The sequence below is a fragment of the Capra hircus genome, chromosome 19, assembly GCF_001704415.2.
Source record: "Capra hircus breed San Clemente chromosome 19, ASM170441v1, whole genome shotgun sequence".
NCBI classification, from domain to species: domain Eukaryota; kingdom Metazoa; phylum Chordata; class Mammalia; order Artiodactyla; family Bovidae; genus Capra; species Capra hircus.
Genome location: NC_030826.1, coordinates 43,640,082 through 43,658,159, shown reverse-complemented (window position 1 = coordinate 43,658,159; position 18,078 = coordinate 43,640,082). Strand labels below are relative to the sequence as shown.

Below are 18,078 nucleotides of genomic sequence, written 5' to 3'. Positions count from 1 at the left end.
ACTTATTAGTATCAGCCTTAATTAACTCTTCTCCCTGTTTCATCTCTCAGCGAAGGGAGGTGAAATTTGCTTACTGAGACCTGTTTGTTCTACTTCTTGTATCTCTCAAATCTGTCAGCCTGCTTACATCCCCATCCTATTCAAGGCCATCACCATTGCTCATCCTCTGCAAAAACCTATAACTCATCTTCCTGCTTGCAGCCTTGCCCCCTACAGTCCATTCTGCACACAGCAACCAGAGCTATCACTTAAAAACAAATCTGGTAACTTCTGCACTTACAACTTGCCTTGTCTCACCATGACCCTACAAGACCTGGCCTCTGTTTTCCCTCTGCCTTCTCTCACTCCACTCTCCCTATTCACTCACAAGGATCCAACCAAGTGATCTGTCTTTTGCTCCTCAAACATACCTACCACGAGACCTTTGCACTTGTTCTCTCTGCCCAAAATGCCATTCCCCCAACACTACAGAGAGCTTGCTTTTTTCAACCTTCAGACTTAGGCTCAAATGTCACCTCACAAGCCTTGCCTGACCACCCTCTCTAGAGAGGCCTTCTCCTACATCCCCTTGTTTCTATATTTGTTTACCTGTTCATTGTCTATCTCCCCAGACCAACACATTCAGTTTGAGATATGTTGGAGTTACGGTGGGATTAGCTGGTGGAGACAACTTATGTGTTCATTCATTACAGTAATCCCAGCACCTACTCCCAGGTGGCTCAGTGGTTAAAAAAAAAAAAAAAAAAAAACTGCCTGCCAATACAAGAGGTGCAGCAGATACAGGTTTGACCCCTGGGTCAGGATCCCCTGGAGGAGGAAATGGCAACCACTTCAGGATTCTTGCCTTGACAGAGGACCATGGCAAACTACAGTCTGTGAGGTCTCAAAGAGCTGGACACGACTGAGTGACTGAGCATACATAGCATACATTTGACAATCAAGAACGATTCATTAGGGGACTTTCCTAGAGGTCCAGTGGTTAAGACTTCCAACACAGGGGGCCTGGTTCAATCTCTGATCAGGGAACTAGATCCCACATGCTGCAACAAAGATTTCAAATGCTACAACTAAAAGGTCCCACATGCCACAACTAAGACCTAGTGTAGGCAAATAAAAATACTTAAAAGATAAAAAAGATTCTTATTCCCAGCCAAAGGAATAAGAATGGCCCACAATAATGTCATATATATATATGTATTATAAATAGCCTTTTACCCAACTCTAATTGCACAAACCATCCCAGACTCAAACACACCACACTCTCTTCTCAGGCCTCTACACATTCTGCCTATATACATAACTGTTCCCTAGAATGCTCCTCTTAACCTCTCTTTCTAGTTAATTCAAGGCTCCACTTAAAAGATCTCTTCCTCTAGGGAGCCTGCCCTGACGTTCTGACAAAAAGATTTCTACCCGTTTGTTTCTTTGGCTGCTTGAATGCCTCCACATTCAACCTTTTTCCTACATCAGGCTTTGCTGGGCAGTAAGCTCCACTAAGACAAGGTCTGTGTGTCTCTCTGGCTCGCTGCTGTAACCCCAAGGCTTCACCCAGAGCCTGGACCAATGTAGTCCTTAGTGTTTATTGACTGGTGCTAACTGGAGACCGGGCACGTGCCCAAAGAGGTCACCACCACAGAGCCACTCAGGCCAAGTGCCAAATGAAGAGTACAATCCAGTTTTAAAGGAGTTTGTTGTGAGGGTGGCCTGGGTGGAGAAGTGAGAAAGGATTTAGGTAAACAGGGAGGAGACAGGAAGGCTTCCTGGGCATATGTAAATTCCTTACGGCAGGGTATATTGGACATATCCTGAGACCAAGAAACAGATCAGTATCGTCGGAGTGGAGGATTTCTGATTCACACTAAGACACTTGAAGTACTGGCCTCCTACTTGGCTCTAGACTCAAATTCAAACAACTTCTGAGCGTCTCCACCAGCTAATCCCACAGTATAACTCCCAACGAATCTCAGACTCAAACAAGAGAACTCGTCATTCTCCTGTATCCTCACATCACCTTTCCAGAGTTCCCCGTCTTGGTTAACGATGTCTTCAGGCTCTCTCCTTCACCCCACACATCTCATGCTATGACAAAAACCTACTACTTTTAAGCTATCCAGACTCCCCACTCCAGAGCCTCTGCTTAAGTCTGGTCAAACAGCTCCCCTTGAGGACTCCTGACAGCCTGTAGGGTTAAATCCCACTAACTTCCGAGCACACCCTTAGTCCTGTGTGGTCCATTCTGCTTACTTCATGCGACTTCCTCACCAATTCCTATGTTTCAGCCAGTGCAAGAAACCTTTCCTGAGAAACTCTTTTACATCATTTGATTCCTCCTCCCTAGTCACCTCTGTCCCCTATGGTTTTGTTTTTTTTTTTTTTTTTTTTTCCGGCCACGCCACACAGTGTATTTAATCTTAGTTCCCCAACCAGGTAAGGATCAAACCTGTGGCCCCTGCAGTGCAAGCACAGTCTTAATCCCTGGTTGGCCAGGGAAGTTCCTAGTTCTCTTATTTTTATCACACTGTTGGGCAATTACTTTCCTACAGGTCTGTCTACCCCACAAATTGTGAACTTCTTGAGGAAGTGTCTTATATTTGCATTAACACAAAAAAACAGCTAAGATTCACCGAACACTTACATTGAACCAAGTTGCTCATGTACTGACTTGTTAATTCCCACAACCTAATGAGATAAGTACTGTCATCATACTCAGTGACAAGAGAGGAAACAGAGGCAACAGAGAGTTCATTTGCTCAAGTTCATTTGTCAAGTCCACAGATTTGAATTCAGACGGTTCCTGGTCTTAACCACTTAGAACTATGGCCTCAATAAATGCTTGCCGAAGATTAAAGAGTCAATAATGGTCCCAAAGTATATGATTTAACGCTTTCTTCATTTAAACTCATCTTCTGGGGGAAGAAGGCTGTCATACACCCGTTCCAGGACTCCAGACATAAGAGTAACCGAAACGGCAGAGCCAGTCTAGGCATCTACTGCGGCTGGGAAAGGCCCTTTACTCCAGAAGAGGGACTGTGAGAGCGCGCGGATATGGGTACACACAGGGGAGAAGAACTGGGTCGGAGGAAGGGTCTGGCCATTGCCTGGTAGGCTGCGTAGAGGAGAGGTGGGGGGTCCAGCGTGGGCTCCGGAAGCAGGAAAGGCGAGCAGGTGTGGGATCTAAATTAGGATGAGGGCGGGGAGGGCGCTCCGCTCAGAATGGCACAGCTCAGCCTCCGCCCTCAGCGGAGGACCCTCATCTAGGGCGTCTGTTGGTTCTGAGGCCCGGAGTGAACTGAAACCAGCCCAGAAACACGGGGAACCGAGGCTCGGACGAGACCCCTCGGTTTTCTGTCCTGAGGTGATAACTGCGTCCCACTTCAACTCTGGCTTCTTCACATAAGTAAACTCCGGGGTGGTGGCGCTGGGGGGAAAAGAGCCGGGAGCCCGGAGGGAAGGGCGGGGGGACCCTGGGCCGGAAGGCGTCCCAGGCGCCGCTGGAAGCCGGCGCTCTCTTTCGACGCCACCCGCTGCCCCCGCCCCGGAGCCGGCCGGGACGGCACAACGTCTCCGCCCCCAGCGCACCGCGCACCTCACCTTGAACGCCGCTCCACCCACCGAAATCCTATTGGGCCGGCCGGGCCGAGGCGAGACGGCGATTGGCCGAGGTGGCTCCCGAAGGCCCCGCCCATATCCCCGCCCCCGTCCCCGTCCGCCGGTACTTTGGACGGCGGCGTGGCGCCCCTCCTCCCCGCCCGGTCCCCGCCCCCTGGAGCAAATGCTGCCGAGCTGCGGCCGCCGGGCAGATGCACGCGCTCGGGCCCTTCTAGCAGGCGCGAGCAGTCGCTGGGCGCGCGAAAGCGAAAGAAGGAAGAGGAAGGGAGGGCGGGGGCGGGGTGTTGAGGAGGGGCGGGAGGAGGAAGAGGAGGAGGTTGGAGCGCGCTCGCGCTTGGCCTCGCGCCCGCGCGAAGGGAGGGGGAGAGGGGCGCGCGCGCGCACGCTCGCGTTCTCGCTCGCTCCATCCATCCATCCTCCGGTCGCGGCACGCGCGCGCGCTCCGGGCTCGCGCCGCACCCCCCGCCCGGGAGAGGCGGGCTGGAGTGGGGGCGGGGGGAGGGGCGCGCGGACGGCGCGCGGACTGCGCGCGGGCGGGGTGAGGTGAGGAGGAGGAGGCGGCGACGGGACGAGAAGGGAGGGGAAGGGGCCATGGCCGCCCGGTGAGGCGGCGAGGCGGGGGGGCGGCCCGACCCCCGGCCCCGGGCCCTGGGCCCCGGGGAGAGGCGAGGACGGACCGACGGACATGGGGCTCCGGAGCAGCCGCCGCCGCCGCCGCCGCCGGAGGACGCGGCCCTGAGAGGCCGCCGGGCCCCGGCGCGGCCCCCCGGGCGGGGTGAGTACGGGACGGAGACGGGGACGGGGGAGGGGCCTGTGGGGGGCGGGGGGCGGGGCCCGAGGCGGGGCTTGGGCCCCCTCCCCCCAGGTCTGGGTCAGCGCCCCTTCCCCTCCCCCAGGGCCGACGCGGAAACGCCCGGCTTCCCCCGGCTTCCCGGCCCGGCCGGGGCCCCCAGCTCTCCCCCTGTCTGGGTCCCCCCTGGGCGGGGCAGGGCCGGCCGGGGAGGGGGCGCGGGGCCTTTGTTAGGGAGCCAGGCCCCAGCCCCCGGGACAATAGAGACACCCTCCCGGACTCCTCTCCCCGGCCGGCCGGGGCTGTCGGCGGGCGGGGAAGAAGAGGGACCGGGACGTGTCCCACTCTGCCCACTCTCTAGGGGTCGGTCTGTCCCGGAGCGGCGCCGGCCTCCGGCGGCTCGGCTCTCCTCCCCCCAGTCGGTATGATGCGGCAGCAGTGCCGCAGGGACGGGGGAAGAGCCGAGGCCCGGCCTCCTACCCTCCCCAGTGCCCCCGGCTCATTTGTCAGTCCCCACCCCACTCTAGGCCGGCAGCTCCTTAAACTCGTACCCACCGTTCAGAGGGGCCCCGGACTGTGTGCTCTGTTTCTGAATCCTTTGGTGGGGATTCCTGGACTTTGGGGCTCTTGGAGAGACTTCCGGGCTGGTCCTGAGGGAGGGAGGGTGGTTATCTCAAAGAAGAACAGGTAAGGGGAGTGCCCACTCCTGGCATGCCATCCCACCGGATTCTACCTCCTCTTTCTTGCTCATGGTGGCTAGGATGGCCTTTTAGCTCTAGGTTTCTGTGGGCTCTGCTCTCCGTCTGTAGTGGCAGGCTTATTTCAAGGGAAGACAGAGTGGGGTGAAGGTTGTAGGGTCCTAGGGCCATTGCTACTTCTGGTAGCAGTACCCCCCCAAGTGGACATCCTGGCTGAAAGCAGAGGTGACTCTGAGGAGAGCCTGGGGAGGGGGGGGAGTGTATTTAGGAGTCTGTGCAGTTCTTTGCCACACCCTGTGGGTTTGCTTTGAGGCCTTAGAGTTCCTTCTCCTCCCCCTGCTGCATTGCACCATGGGTATGGAAGAGGGGTTTGAGTTTTGGGAACCTGGGGTGAGCTGCCGCCTCCTGTAAACCCAGACTCTGATTGGCAGTAAGAGTCCAGGGCCTGAGTTCAGGCCTGGGAAGGACTAGGCCGCCCTTGGGTTTCAGGCCCTGCAGGACCATCCAGACTTAACCGAGACCTTAGGGAGAGGTAGATCTTGATGCCACCATTAAGCTCTGGGCAGCGAGGTGGGGAGGGGAGGTGGCAGCCATCGGAGGTGCCTTGGACTCACACCAACATCCCCCCCACATGTGTGCAGCCGTGTTGCCGCCCGCTGTGCTATGAGCAGTCAGAGCACCGTCTCCACAAGAGTTCACAAATGAAAATGGAGGAAATGTCTTTGTCTGGCCTGGATAACAGCAAACTAGAGGTGAGGGCTCCCCCACGTGTGCCTCCAGTTCTTTCTCTTGATGTCTGTCCTTCGCTATATCTGGAATCCACACCAGAGAGGAATTTGGGTAGTCAGCCTTGTTCCTTAAAGGGAAGAGCCAGCTAAGAAGGCCCAAGGATCCGGAAGAAGAAAGAACTCAAAATCAAGATGGGGAAAAATGGCAAAGGAAGCTTTATTTTTGGCCAGGGAGAATTGGCAGGAGATTTGGTTGGTGAGAGTTGCCCTCAGTCCATGGGACTGTGACTCTCGTGACCCTGGATGTTCTCCCCTGGGCCCAGGCCATCGCTCAGGAGATATACGCGGACCTGGTTGAGGATTCTTGTTTGGGATTCTGCTTTGAGGTACACCGGGCTGTCAAGTGTGGCTACTTCTTCCTGGACGACACGGACCCTGAGAGCATGAAGGATTTTGGTGAGCGTCAGGGTTGAAGGAGAGCAGCCTAGCCCTTCCCTGGGAGTGCTTGGGGGGTCCTTCTCTAGCAACCACACCAGAGGTAGAACCTGGAGCTCCTGGGAGCTTAGGCAGGGGCTCTGAAGAGGCCACAGGGCCATGGGTGGGAACGAGAGGTAAGGGCCCCTTGCCTGCCCTGATCGCTACGTCTCTCCTGTCCCCAGAGATCGTGGACCAGCCGGGTTTGGACATCTTTGGACAGGTTTTCAACCAGTGGAAGAGCAAGGAGTGTGTTTGCCCCAATTGCAGCCGCAGCATTGCCGCCTCCCGTTTTGCTCCCCACCTGGAGAAGTGCCTAGGAATGGGTCGGAACAGCAGCCGAATCGCCAACCGCCGGTGAGGGCTTCTTCTGCTAGAACCAGAGTGCCCATCTTTTGCAGCCCATCCCATGGTGGAGTTCCCCACCACCCCCTGGGACATTTGGAGGGTATAGAGGGTGGGTCGCGCCTGGCCCCAGATGCTCCCCTCTACGTGTGAAGTCGGGCAGAGAGAGATGGCAGCCTTGACCCTTCCTCTTCCCTCCCCTCGGCAGGATTGCCAATAGCAACAACATGAACAAGTCAGAGAGTGACCAAGAGGATAATGATGACATCAATGACAACGACTGGTCCTATGGCTCAGAGAAGAAAGGTGTTTGGGCATCTGGGGAATTGGGAGGGCCATCGGGGTGAGGCAGGCAGGCAGGAATTGGGTGTGTAACAGTCACAAGTTGTTATCCCTAATGAGGGAGGAGAGTGTAGCTTTGTAACTTTTCTTTAGGTGCTCTTAGATTGGGAACTTAAAGTGACCCTGCCCTTTACCCTTTTGTCCTACACAGCCAAGAAGAGAAAATCAGACAAGGTGAGAGCCGGGGCAAGCATGAGGGAGATTTGGGCCAAGGACAGATACCCTCCCCTTTGGGCAGGGAGTCCTCGGGTGTCTTGACTCAAGTCTGAGGTCACTGGGTACCTCTCTGGGTTCAGGGCCGAGGGTGTCTGGTGGGCAGGAGGGCAGCAGAGGCCTGGGGGGAAGGTGGGAGGAGGGAGTGTGGGTGAAAGGCCTCTTACTGGTGGGAAAGAGTAGAAATTTGAGGATGTTTGTCAAATCTTTTTTCCTTCCCTGGGTTCTCGGCTCCCCCTTATCGTTACCCTTTCCCCAAAGCTATGGTATCTCCCATTCCAGAACCCCAATTCCCCTCGAAGATCCAAGTCTTTAAAACACAAAAATGGTAAGTGGGGCTGGAACAATGGGAGTGATTCTAACTATGTCTTCTGGGACTTGTTGCTGGAGGGTGGAGGTGGAGGGGCAGGGGATCGAGGGAGGGCCTGTGATCCTTCTATCACCCCCACTTCCTCTCTGGTTATTTTCAGGGTTCTCTGTCTGTACCTCTGCATCAAACACCCTTCCCCTTCTTTTTTCTTCTTCAGGGGAACTTAGCAATTCGGATCCTTTTAAGGTGAGTAGGGGCTATCCCTCGTAGGTTCCCTCTCAGTATTTGCCTCGTTGTGAGTCGGGTGGGCTTGGACAAGTCGGGGTCAGAATGCTAACTGGATGGGTGTCTCGGTCTTGGGTATTCATGTTCTTTGTGGGTCCTAATTCCTTACCCTGGTGCAGTTGGGGTGGAAGGAACTGTTGGAGAACTGCGGGCAACCTTAAGGCCTTGTGCTGAGGGAGGGACGAGAGGGACTGACTCCACACCCCCACCCTCCCTTCTTTGGCCGTCCGTTCTCTAACCTGTATCTCTGGTTCTTACCCAGTATAACAACTCAACTGGGATCAGCTACGAGACCCTGGGGCCAGAGGAGCTGCGCAGCCTGCTCACCACGGTGAGGGATCAGAGAAGCGGGGAAGCCCTTGGGAGCAGGCAGAGCCACAGGCAGTGGTCGAGGCCCTGGAAGAGGCTGGTGCACAGCAGTGAGGGCATCTAGGTCTCTCTCTTGAGTTCGGTTTCCTGGCTAGTGTGGTCTGGGACTGTCTGCCATGGACGCCCTGGGGCCATTTCTGAGCGCACAGTCTAGCATTTGTACAGAAGAGAGTGTCTAGTGGCTATAGAACAGGCTTCCCCCGTCCCTCCTTTCAGCTTATATTCCTCTTCCAGCAATGTGGGGTGATTTCTGAACACACCAAGAAGATGTGCACAAGGTGAGCTCAGAACCTAGGAAGGGGGCCAGGGGGGCCCTCTGGCGCCCTCACCCTGGGCACGGGTCGGGAGTACCTTGGACTTGAGCAACGGGACTCCCACCCTCCCCCTCCCCTCCTCTAGGCCTTAGGCCATAATCTGGGGCCTCTTCATTCATCCCTTCCCTGTCTGTCCATCCCTCCCGCCTCTGCTGAGGGGAGGGGCTTCGCCTGTATTCCTCAGACCTTCCCTGCCTTGTCAGGGTCTGATCATTCTCTCCCCACCAGGTCCCTACGCTGCCCCCAGCATACAGATGAGCAGCGGCGAGCCGTGCGGATTTATTTCCTTGGACCCTCAGCGTGAGTGACCCTCCAGGAAGGATGGTGGGTTGGGGAAGGTGAGGGTGATGGCTAGCATCCCTGAAGCCCTTCTCTGACCTCTTCCTCCCCAGTGTCCTTCCAGAGGTCGAGAGTTCCCTGGATAATGACAGCTTTGACATGACTGACAGCCAGGCCCTGATCAGCCGGCTTCAGTGGGATGGCTCCTCTGATCTCTCACCCTCTGATTCAGGCTCCTCCAAGACGAGTGAGAATCAGGGGTGGGGTCTAGGTAGGTGAGATAGCCGGGCTCCAGGGGCTCTCTGCCTGAAGTGGAGTGCGGGGGACCTTGTGTTCCCCTGCCACAACCCTCCCCTCAACCCTCTTCTTTCCTCTTCAGGTACCAACAGTTCCGAGTCACGGAAAACCAAGAAAAAGAAATCCCATCTGAGCCTGGTAGGGACTGCCTCCGGCCTGGGCTCCAACAAGAAGAAAAAGCCAAAGCCACCGGCGCCCCCGACGCCCAGCATCTACGATGACATCAACTGACTTGGGTACAAGGGGATAGCCTTTGGCTGAGCAGAGCCGTCTCTCCCGACCCCCACCCAGGCGGCAAAGCCTGGCAAATGGACGGCTGCTGGGGGTTTGGGCTTGGGAAGCTTGGTGGGCCAGGCAGGCAGAGGATCCAATTATGCACCCCTGGGGGGTGTCAGGGTCTTCTGCGATGGAGCACGAGCCCTCAGCGTGCAGGACTCAGACCTGGACATATTATGCCTTGGACATAAGTTTGGTGGGGAGGCGGTTTTCCTATTTATTCTGTGAGTTACTGGATGTCCAGCTAGGCCAGGGGCCTGACCTGGGCACTGTGCCAGGGCACTGCCGCCCCCCCCACCCCAGGAACTGGACTAAGCCCTGCCGAGGAGCATCGTGGCTACCCGGGAGGCCGCGGGTTGGAAGCTGAGCCTGGAGGGGGCCTCCCCCAGCTGCCCTCAGCAATGTGAATGGGTCCGGTGCTTGGAGCTGAGGGGCAGGGCTAGGTGTGTCCTGTCTGTGTGCAGAATCCTATCCACGCCCCCATCCCAGGGGGAGGCAGGCATGGCGAGCTGTCTGCTGAGGTAGGCGTCCCGAACTAGCGCCGCCTTCCCTGCCCCTCACAGGGGCAGCCCTTTCCCCTCAGTCCCCGGGGGCCTCCTTGGCAGCAGGAGCTGTCCTTTTGTTGTTGGGTGCCAGGAAAGGGCCTCCAGCCTCTACAGCTTCAAGGAACGGGCACGGGGAGGGTAGGAAGAGGGAGCTGTGTATCAGGATGTCTCCCCCCCTGCCTCTCCTCCCTGACCCAGGGCTGGCGAGGAGTGGGGCCCCAAGGTGAGGTGCTGCTTTATTTGAAATGTTTTCTTACCTCATTCCCTGCCCCAGGAAGGGGCCCAGCCTCACCCTCCTGGGGTGGCCCCATGTTCCTCCTGCCTACCCTGCCCCATTGCCCTCCCGGGGCAGCCCAGGTTCCCAACTGCTGCTTGCCACCCCCCCTCTTTCACCTTGACCAGCTCCAGTTCCTCTCTCGATGCTCCTGCCTCCAAAGCCTGCCCTGTCTCCCCTTCCTTTTGCCGCTTTTAAGTTATTTATTCTGTACTTGTGGTTTGGGGCTCTGAGGAAAATCCTGATCTTTTACCTCTCCCCGCTTGCTAGGAGTGGGGCGGGAAGAGAGGGTGGTCTCTGTATTGTGGGCTGTCCGGAGGGGGTGGGGTGCCATGCCTGGGAAGTGCCCTCCTGCGGGACTGTCACGCCAGTGTGCCCACCTGCCTGGTCTACATCCTGAAGAGATGTATCATTCAACCTCCACGCGGGCACCATCGCTCCCAGGAACCGAGCTGGAGGACTGCAGTCCAGGGTGGGAGCAGAACTGATGGCCCCAGGGATGGAGCTGACCCTGAACCATGTTCTCTGGCACTCGCTGGACGTGACCCCTGCCCTCCTCCCAGGAGGAGCCATCCCACATTTGGGTAGTTAGTACCCAGGACTGATCGGACTGATCTGGGTTAGGGACCCTAGAGGGTTAAGGGAACAACAGAGATGGGGCTGCAGTACCGTGTCTGGAACCCCAATCTCCCCCTGGGGTGGCTCTGATTGTGGCTGACGCCTGGTTACAAATTGATTTTTAACCCAAGAATTATGATTATTTTTTAAAAAGCCAAACAGATTTTGGCAGGAGTTAGAATAACGCCTGGGGCCTGGGCTCCTCCGTTCTCGCCCCTCCACAGCCTTCTCCCTCCACGGGGAGGCCAGAGGGCAAGGAGGATCTCAGCCAGCCTCCAGCCTGCTCCCAGATGAAGACCTGGGAGCTGGCTGGAGATGAAGGGAGGAAGGCCGCAGGCCACTCTCCCTTCTGAGAGGCAGTTGCAGCTCAGGCCCTAATACACCCTTTCCCCTCTGGCCTCTCTGTTTCCCCCTTCTGGTTGGAGGAGGGAGAAGTGGGAAGTAGTTTGGGAACTGGTTTGTCCCCATCTACTTCCCCATTGTTCCTTGGCCCGCCCTCAGGGCAGAGCCCCCTGCCCAGGCTGGGTAAGAGATGGGCTTGGTCCAGCAGGGACCCTGAGGGAGCAAACCCCCTTCCTTCTGGGGAGAGTGTGCCCCCCTACCATGTAGTTGAACAGGGGCTAGGAGCTCTCCACTCCCTTCCCTCTAACAGCAGGCTGTGTGGGTTTCAATTCCCATCCTTCCCACCCCGGCTAGGTGTTGTCCACCCTGTACCCTATCATGTGTCTGAGTGTGTGGGGGGGTTCTGTACTAATTTCCATGGCCGGTGGCTTTTCCTTCCATGCATCACTCCCCCCCGCATGCCCAGGGGCCACCCGCCTGGCATTACCGCATGCTGGGGTCATTGGGGGAGGGGGGTGGGGCTCACGCTGTCCTGTGGTCTTGAGATTTTTATTTTTGCATATGTAATCCATCCTGTACAGGTAGCTAACTTTGTAAACGCTGTGTATTTCCCCTGCCCCCATGGCTGCTGGTGTAAATAAACTGCATCTCCCGTTGGTAGCCCGGCCTGCCCACCCTGATTCCCATGTTGCTGGGGGCAGAGCAACCAGCGTTCTCTTCATGTCACAGGAGACGCCACAGCCACAGAATGGAACTTTATTCAGTCACAGATACTGACCCTCCATCCAAGAGCCCCAGAGGCAAGGGCCTGGGGCCCAGTGCTCTCTACCCAGAGCTGTCCTTGGGGCTGGGCAGGGTAGGACACTGGCTGGCAGCCAGAACTGCCTCTTGCTTACAGCCTTAGGCCTAGGTTTGCAGCAGCTGTGGCCTGGCCTCTCCCGGTGCTGGGGGCTTGGCTTTGTGCTCCAGTCCCCTTCCTGACTGAGCTCTATAAAGGACTATTAAAAAAAAAAAGAATATAAGCAAAGTGCTTTGGAAGAAAGGGAGAACACTGGAAACTGTCCAGAACACAGAGAACACCCTATTCCTGCTAAGAGGTGGAGGAAGAAGGTAGAGGCAGCCAGGTGCCCATGGGGAAAGCTGACACAAACTTCACTCCTGCCTGTATGATTTTAGACTCAAAAGAAGGATGTTCCACTAGGAAACCCAGAGAGACTCCAGGGTCCCTACAGAAATGCTGGGGCCATGCTGAGCTGTCCTGGCAGGCAGCCCTGGGGGCAGAGGAGCAGACATGCAGGATAATGGAAAGAGCCAGGGCCACCACTGGGAGGGAATCCTCAGAGCCCAGGCTCCCTGTTGAGCTGGGCCACCAGCTCAGTTCTGAATTTCAGGACCTTAGAAGTGAAGGAAGATGACATTCTTGTTTCTACCTGAGTTGTGCTTGCACAGAGGGAATGTCTGTCCCCTCGTGGACGTGAGGGGAATGCCCATGCCTGCCTCCTAAGTCCTATGGAGGAGGACCCACCACATCCTTTCCACCCCTCCTTCCCAGGCCCTTGGGCCCAGCTCTGGCCAGGAATGGGGGGAGGCCATAAAGGAGGAAAACCATGCCTTTCATTTTCTCCCTGTGGTCCTTATCGTCCATACATCCCAAATACTAGGAAGCTGAAGAAGACAGTGACCCCCACCAGGGAGACTGTGGCAGGTGCTGTGAAGAATTGGCGGTAATTGATACGGAAGTACCAGACCACACCCAGCAGCACCACAAACACAGGCACCATGAGGCTGCCCACACTGACGCCGAGGTTGGGTGGCTCAGTGGCCGAGGAGGGGGCCAGGGAGCTTGAGGGGCCTGCAACAGCTGACCCTGGGGGTGAGCGGTGACAGTGAATCACACAGTTGTCGGTAATGTTCAGGGAACGCAGTGTGCGGGCTGGGTCCTGCAGCAGGCGGCCCTGGTAGATCAGTTTCATCTGGCTCTCCTGTCCAGGGAAGTATTTACTGTAAGGGCAAGACAAAAGGAAAGACAGAGGGCGAGGAATGAGAAGGCTGAAAGGCAAGGCGCTGGGGGGGTGGGGGAAAATTACAGGGTGGGTTTCTAAAGGAGGATTCCCCCGCCTGCCCCATAGAGGCTGCACTTGACACTTCCAAGCCCACGTACCTCTTCAGAGCACCCACAGTATCCTCTGGCCTGGCCACAGCAAGCTCCTCCGTGTCATTGAGGAATTTGAGCCGCACGCTGATGAGGCTGGGACTGGGAGGCAAGCAGGTGCTATCCTCTGATCTCACAGGTGCCTCCAGACTGCTGTTTCCTGGGCCTGCTTGTCTTTTGGGCAGGCCTTGGATGTCAAGCAGATGCTCAAGGCTGGGCTCAACACCACCCCCAGCTCCAGGTTCCCCGGTGGGGTCTCCCCCACCTTCGCCAGCCTCTTCAGCCTTCTCATCATTACCCTCTGATGGATGGGGGAGTTCAGTTGGCTCTGGGGTGCCTTGGCCCGCTACCAGATGGTCCACATGCCCCAGGTGAAGGACGGATGTGTCGCCAGCTGACACAATAGTGCCCAGAAGTGGGTTGCTACCGCTGTCTGCTACGTAGGTAGAGAGCCAAGCTAGGACCAAGGCTAGAATGAGCACCACCACACCAGCCACCACAGTCACCTCATTACCCACACCCTCAATAAGGGTGACATCAGAGAGCTCCATGGCCTGGCTGCTGACCGGGTCCACACTGCAGGAACAAAGGGGGACAGTATCAGCAGGGCATGAGAGGTTGCAACCAGGTTTGTTTGTTTAGGTTCTAACTGACCTGGCCCTGAAAGAAAATGCAGTTCAGTAACCTAAAGAGACACAAACCTCCTAACTCTGGACCCCCAATCTATAGCTAAGGATTTACTCTTTACCTCTATTGTGAAATGCTGGCTTTCAGGTTCCACACCCTTCCTCTCACATTCCAATCCCCCAATAAGCATGGGTCACCAGAAAAACGTTACAACTTTGTTGCTGCTGCTGTTACTGTCTGTTGCTTTTCTGGGAGGTGGGGGAAAACATGCTGCTTTGAGCCCTAAGTTTCCCTAGGCTTTCTTTTTTGGTGAAGCAACTGCACTCCCTGAGATGCCTCTAAGGTGGCTTCAGAGGAACCAAAAAAGCCTGGAATATTTTATTTGGGAGTTCCTTTGGAGGCACAGCAGAGCCACTCTTGCCAGATTGTGTCATTTGAACCCACTCTCATTCAATCATGGATTGAAGTTCAGATGTCAAGAGCCAAAGAAAATCAACTTATCAAGAGCAAAATCAGACCACCCCAAAGGGACACCTCTGTAGGGACCATCAGCAGACACTGTGTATGTCTCCTCTGAAATTCTTCTGGCAGCAAAGCAGGACAGACACCAGAAACATCTCCTAGGTCACCGTAGGCTCACTACAAAACCACTACCTGCATGGAACTGATTTAGAAAATATTCTAAAATGGCTCCCACAGCCCATATCGCAATCTCCCTTCTTTTTAATGTGTTCTTGACAGTTTCTTAGAAAGGTAGGAAGGATCTCTGCTCTTTGGAGCACCTCTTTCCCTTGGAGAATCTCCTGCTTTCACAGCTGTCCTTGGGCAAATCCAGTCTGATGATTATCATAACCTGATTGTTCTCACAGTGCCTTATCTACCTACCCATCTCTCCACTAAACTCCTGAAAGATCACATGTATTTCTCTATGTACCACAATGCCCAGCATAATCCCATAGCAGTTGCTCAAAAAATATTTGTGGAACATACCAACATGTGAATAGTTTTTCACCTCCTAATGTGGTACGTGTGCCCTGGAGTCGGGAAAACAGAAACCCCCAAACTAATTATAACCCTCGTCTTGCCTCTTACTAGCTCTATAACCTCAATTTTCTTAGAGCCTCAGCTTTCTTATCAGTAAAATGGGGTTAAAAATAGTACCTACCTCATAAGGTTGTTCTGAAGATGACGGGAAATCATCGAAGCAAAATACTTAGAACAGTGCCTGGCACATTGCAATTGTTTAGTAAACAAATAGTACCAATTATCACTCAACAACTAACCCCTGATGGTAAGAAGGTTGTCATTAACCCTGATTTACAGAGAAGGAAACTGCTGCGAACAGAGGCAAAAACGAGAGGCACAGGCACAGGGAACTTTCGAGGAGAGGGACCGTGTAGGACCCCAGGTTTCCCTCCTCAGAGGCCTTTGCTCTCCTCAACCTGTGAGCGACCGTGATGGCACGGTGAAGAGGGGTCTCCGATCCTGCCTTTCCTGACGCGAAGGCTCCGCGCTTGGGCGGTCCTATTCCCGCGGCGCTGGAGAGAGGTCCGTGGGGCCACTCGAGCCAAAAGGCTGCTTAGTTCCTACTGCTGTATCCAAACCCGTTTCTTCCAGCCAGCAAGGGGTAGAATCGGGTGAGGGGGTCACAAACCATCCACACCCCTCAAACTTCGGGGCGGGGCTCGGACACTGGGGGCGGGGCTTGGGTACGCAGAGGAACATGGGAAATTAAAGGGGGACTGGACGGGTACAGCACCTGGATAAGGAAGGAAGGCCTCACCTGAAACGGCCAGAATAAGTGTTTTGACTTCGCCAAGCCGGCCTGTGGACTCACCTTTCCGTAGGGGCCAGGGGAGGGGCTGGCTAGCCCCGTTTCTATCCAGGGTACGGTCTCTTCCGGCTTCTCCCGGAAGCTGTTAGAACCAGAGACAGGAAGTTCCGCCCCCGTGCCTTGCAATGATGACGAAAATCTACGTAAAGCGGGCTGACGTAAACGTATTCTTTAAATAAAAGGGATAGGTTTCTTAGCGGAAGGAGGGGCGGAGTCATGGTTGGCGGGATCCTGGTCCTCCCAGGGCAGAGCCACGCCTAGTGGGCGAGGTCTACGGAGCCAAGGGTTGAGGGGCAGGGCCAGGAGGAAATTAGGGGAGGTGCTTGGGGAAGGGGTGTGGCTTCGGATCTGGACGTACTAGCAGGCTGGCACCGCTGGGTAGAACAGAGCGTCTTTTTCCTTCACAACTTTCTTCTTCCGGCCTTGCTCCAAGCCTCCCGGGCTGATTGGATTTATTACTAGTCTGCAACGCGCATTGAGCTCTGGGTTAGCGGAATCAGCCGAGACTGGTCTTTCTGACCTCCAAGAGTTCAACTCGGGGCTAGACGAGATGGCAATTTAATCACCGTCCGGTTCTCCGAGAATGCGGCCCCAGGTAGTGTGGAACCTTGGTAAATCAGGCAAGAAACCATTTCAAAGAAGGCACAGATTCCTTGCAGGCTTAGGGCACGGGAAAAGCAGGAGCCCCAAGAAAGGGGGAAATGGTTCAGCTTACAAGAGAATTTTTGCAATTAAATTTTGTTCTAAAGACGTTCTGTGGCGGGGTGGGTAGATGGTGTTGTTTTCCGGTGAACTATTGATTGAAGTGTAAATAGTACAGACGGGCAAACTCAAAAGCGAAGAGCTCGGTAGTTTTCACCAACTGAACACATCGGTGGAACCGGGACTCAGATCAAGAAACAGAAAATGACCACAGAACGGCCCTTCAGTCCTCTTCCAGCCACTCACTTCCAAAGAGTAGTCACTGTTCTGATTTCTGCCACCATAAATCAGTTTTCTGGTTTTGTATTTTGTACAAGTGGAATCAAACAGTATGTACTCTTGGTGTGTGGCTTATTTTTTTCTTTTTCAGCCTTTTTTATTGTGGTAAAATGTAAATAAAACTTACCATTCTTGACTATTTAAAGTGTCTAATTCAGTGGTATTAATGCACAATGTTGTATACCCATCATTACTGACCATTTTCTTGTATCCATTTTTCCTCCTACCCACTTTATTCTACTTTCTGTCTTCTGTGAATTTGCCTATTCTAGGTAACTCATGTAAGTGGAATCATACAATATCTATCCTTTTTGTCTGGTTTATTTCACTTAGGATGTTTTCAAGGATTATCTATGTTGTAGACCTGATGCGAAGAGCTGACTCATTTGAAAAGTCCCTGATGCTGGGAAGGATTGAGGGCAGGAGGAGAAGGGGATGACAGAGGATGAGACGGTTAGATGGCATCACCGACTCGATGGACATGGGTGGGCTCCGGGAGTTGGTGATGAACAGGGAGGCCTGGCGTGCTGCGGTTCATGGGGTCACAGAGTCAGACACGACTGAGTGACTGAACTGAACTGAATGTATCAAAATTTCATTCCTTTTTAAGGCTGAGCAATATTCCATTGTATGTATATATCACATTTTTTAATCCAATCATCTATCAGTAGACATTTGTGTTTCCACTTTGAGGTATTATAAATAATGTTTCTGTGGACATTGATGTACGAGTATTAGTTTTAGTCCCTCTTTGCTCTTCTTTTGTCTGAGGATTTTTTTTTCTTTCTTTCTCTTTGGCTGTGCTGGGTCTTGGTTGCTGCATGGGCTACTCTCTCTAGTTGTGGCGAGCAGGGGCTACCTGATAGTTGAGTTGCACCAAATTCTTATTGCAGCATCTTCTTGCAGAGCATGGGCTTTACGGTGGTTGGACTTAAGCAGATGTGACTCCTGGGCTGTAGAGCACAGGCTGAGCTAGTTGTGGCCATGGGTTTAGTTGCTGAATGGCAGGTGGGATCTTCTTGGATCAGGTATCTGACTTGTGTTTCCTGCACTGGCAGGCAATTATTTACCACTGAGCCACCAGGGAAGCCCCTGTCTGACTTCTTTTGATCAATATTATGATTGTGAGGTACTGTTTTAATTTCTCTATAACTCAGTGCTTTCAGTGCTGTGGCCTGTGTTCAATCCCTGGTTGGGGAACTAAGATCCCACAAGCAGTATGCCATGGCCAAAAAAAATTTTTAAGACTGAGTACTGAGCTTTACCAAGTGAAGTTCCAAACAGGATAGCAGGTTCAAGGGCTCTCAATAAATATTTGAGGGAATGAAAAATCACTGAATTGAACCATTTAATGTTTTGAGAGTTTATTATGTGCC

The 18,078-nt window shown here is 54.3% G+C and overlaps 2 protein-coding genes across 8 annotated transcripts; one reads left to right on the top strand and one right to left on the bottom strand.

Annotated features, from left to right (window-relative positions):
• Positions 4,203-12,122, top strand: ATXN7L3 (ataxin 7 like 3). 5 transcript variants are annotated; one of them, XM_018065215.1, is made up of 13 exons: positions 4,203-4,384; positions 5,739-5,849; positions 6,149-6,281; positions 6,485-6,656; positions 6,853-6,950; positions 7,138-7,160; positions 7,482-7,527; positions 7,727-7,755; positions 8,057-8,125; positions 8,398-8,441; positions 8,706-8,777; positions 8,870-9,027; positions 9,136-12,122. In XM_018065215.1, exons 2-13 carry the CDS (start codon positions 5,799-5,801, stop codon positions 9,282-9,284), a joined length of 1,044 nt encoding a protein of 347 aa, XP_017920704.1. In that variant the 5' UTR covers positions 4,203-4,384; positions 5,739-5,798; the 3' UTR covers positions 9,285-12,122. The 5 variants fall into 5 exon arrangements, with proteins under 5 accessions (XP_017920704.1, XP_017920703.1, XP_017920701.1 ...); XM_018065214.1 differs by lacking the exon at positions 4,203-4,384 and having other exon boundaries at positions 5,549-5,849; positions 9,136-11,768; XM_018065212.1 differs by lacking the exon at positions 4,203-4,384 and having other exon boundaries at positions 5,549-5,849; positions 7,670-7,755; positions 9,136-11,768.
• Positions 11,849-15,814, bottom strand: TMUB2 (transmembrane and ubiquitin like domain containing 2). Of its 3 annotated transcripts, none has more exons than XM_005693920.3 (3): positions 15,725-15,814; positions 13,270-13,836; positions 11,849-13,109 (listed from the first exon to the last, which is right to left on the bottom strand). In XM_005693920.3, the coding sequence occupies exons 2-3, from the start codon at positions 13,809-13,811 to the stop codon at positions 12,743-12,745; spliced, it is 909 nt and encodes a 302-aa protein (XP_005693977.1). In that variant the 5' UTR covers positions 13,812-13,836; positions 15,725-15,814; the 3' UTR covers positions 11,849-12,742. The 3 variants fall into 3 exon arrangements, with proteins under 3 accessions (XP_005693977.1, XP_017920705.1, XP_005693976.1); XM_018065216.1 differs by having other exon boundaries at positions 15,671-15,806; XM_005693919.3 differs by lacking the exon at positions 15,725-15,814 and adding an exon at positions 15,053-15,649.

Bases quoted from the DNA above. Each gene is read 5' to 3' on its own strand.
- ATXN7L3 (XM_018065211.1), top strand. From the start codon at position 5,640: ATGCCACCATTAAGCTCTGGGCAGCGAGGTGGGGAGGGGAGGTGGCAG. The intron at 5,850-6,148 runs GTGAGGGCTCCC...CCCTGGGCCCAG, and splicing joins TGGATAACAGCAAACTAGAG to GCCATCGCTCAGGAGATATA. The intron at 8,126-8,397 runs GTGAGGGATCAG...TTCCTCTTCCAG, and splicing joins TGCGCAGCCTGCTCACCACG to CAATGTGGGGTGATTTCTGA.
- TMUB2 (XM_005693919.3), bottom strand. From the start codon at position 15,087: ATGATTTCCCGTCATCTTCAGAACAACCTTATGAG. The intron at 13,837-15,052 runs GTAGGTACTATT...TTGTTCCTGCAG, and splicing joins CTTCAGAACAACCTTATGAG to TGTGGACCCGGTCAGCAGCC. The intron at 13,110-13,269 runs GTACGTGGGCTT...TTGCCCTTACAG, and splicing joins ACTGTGGGTGCTCTGAAGAG to TAAATACTTCCCTGGACAGG.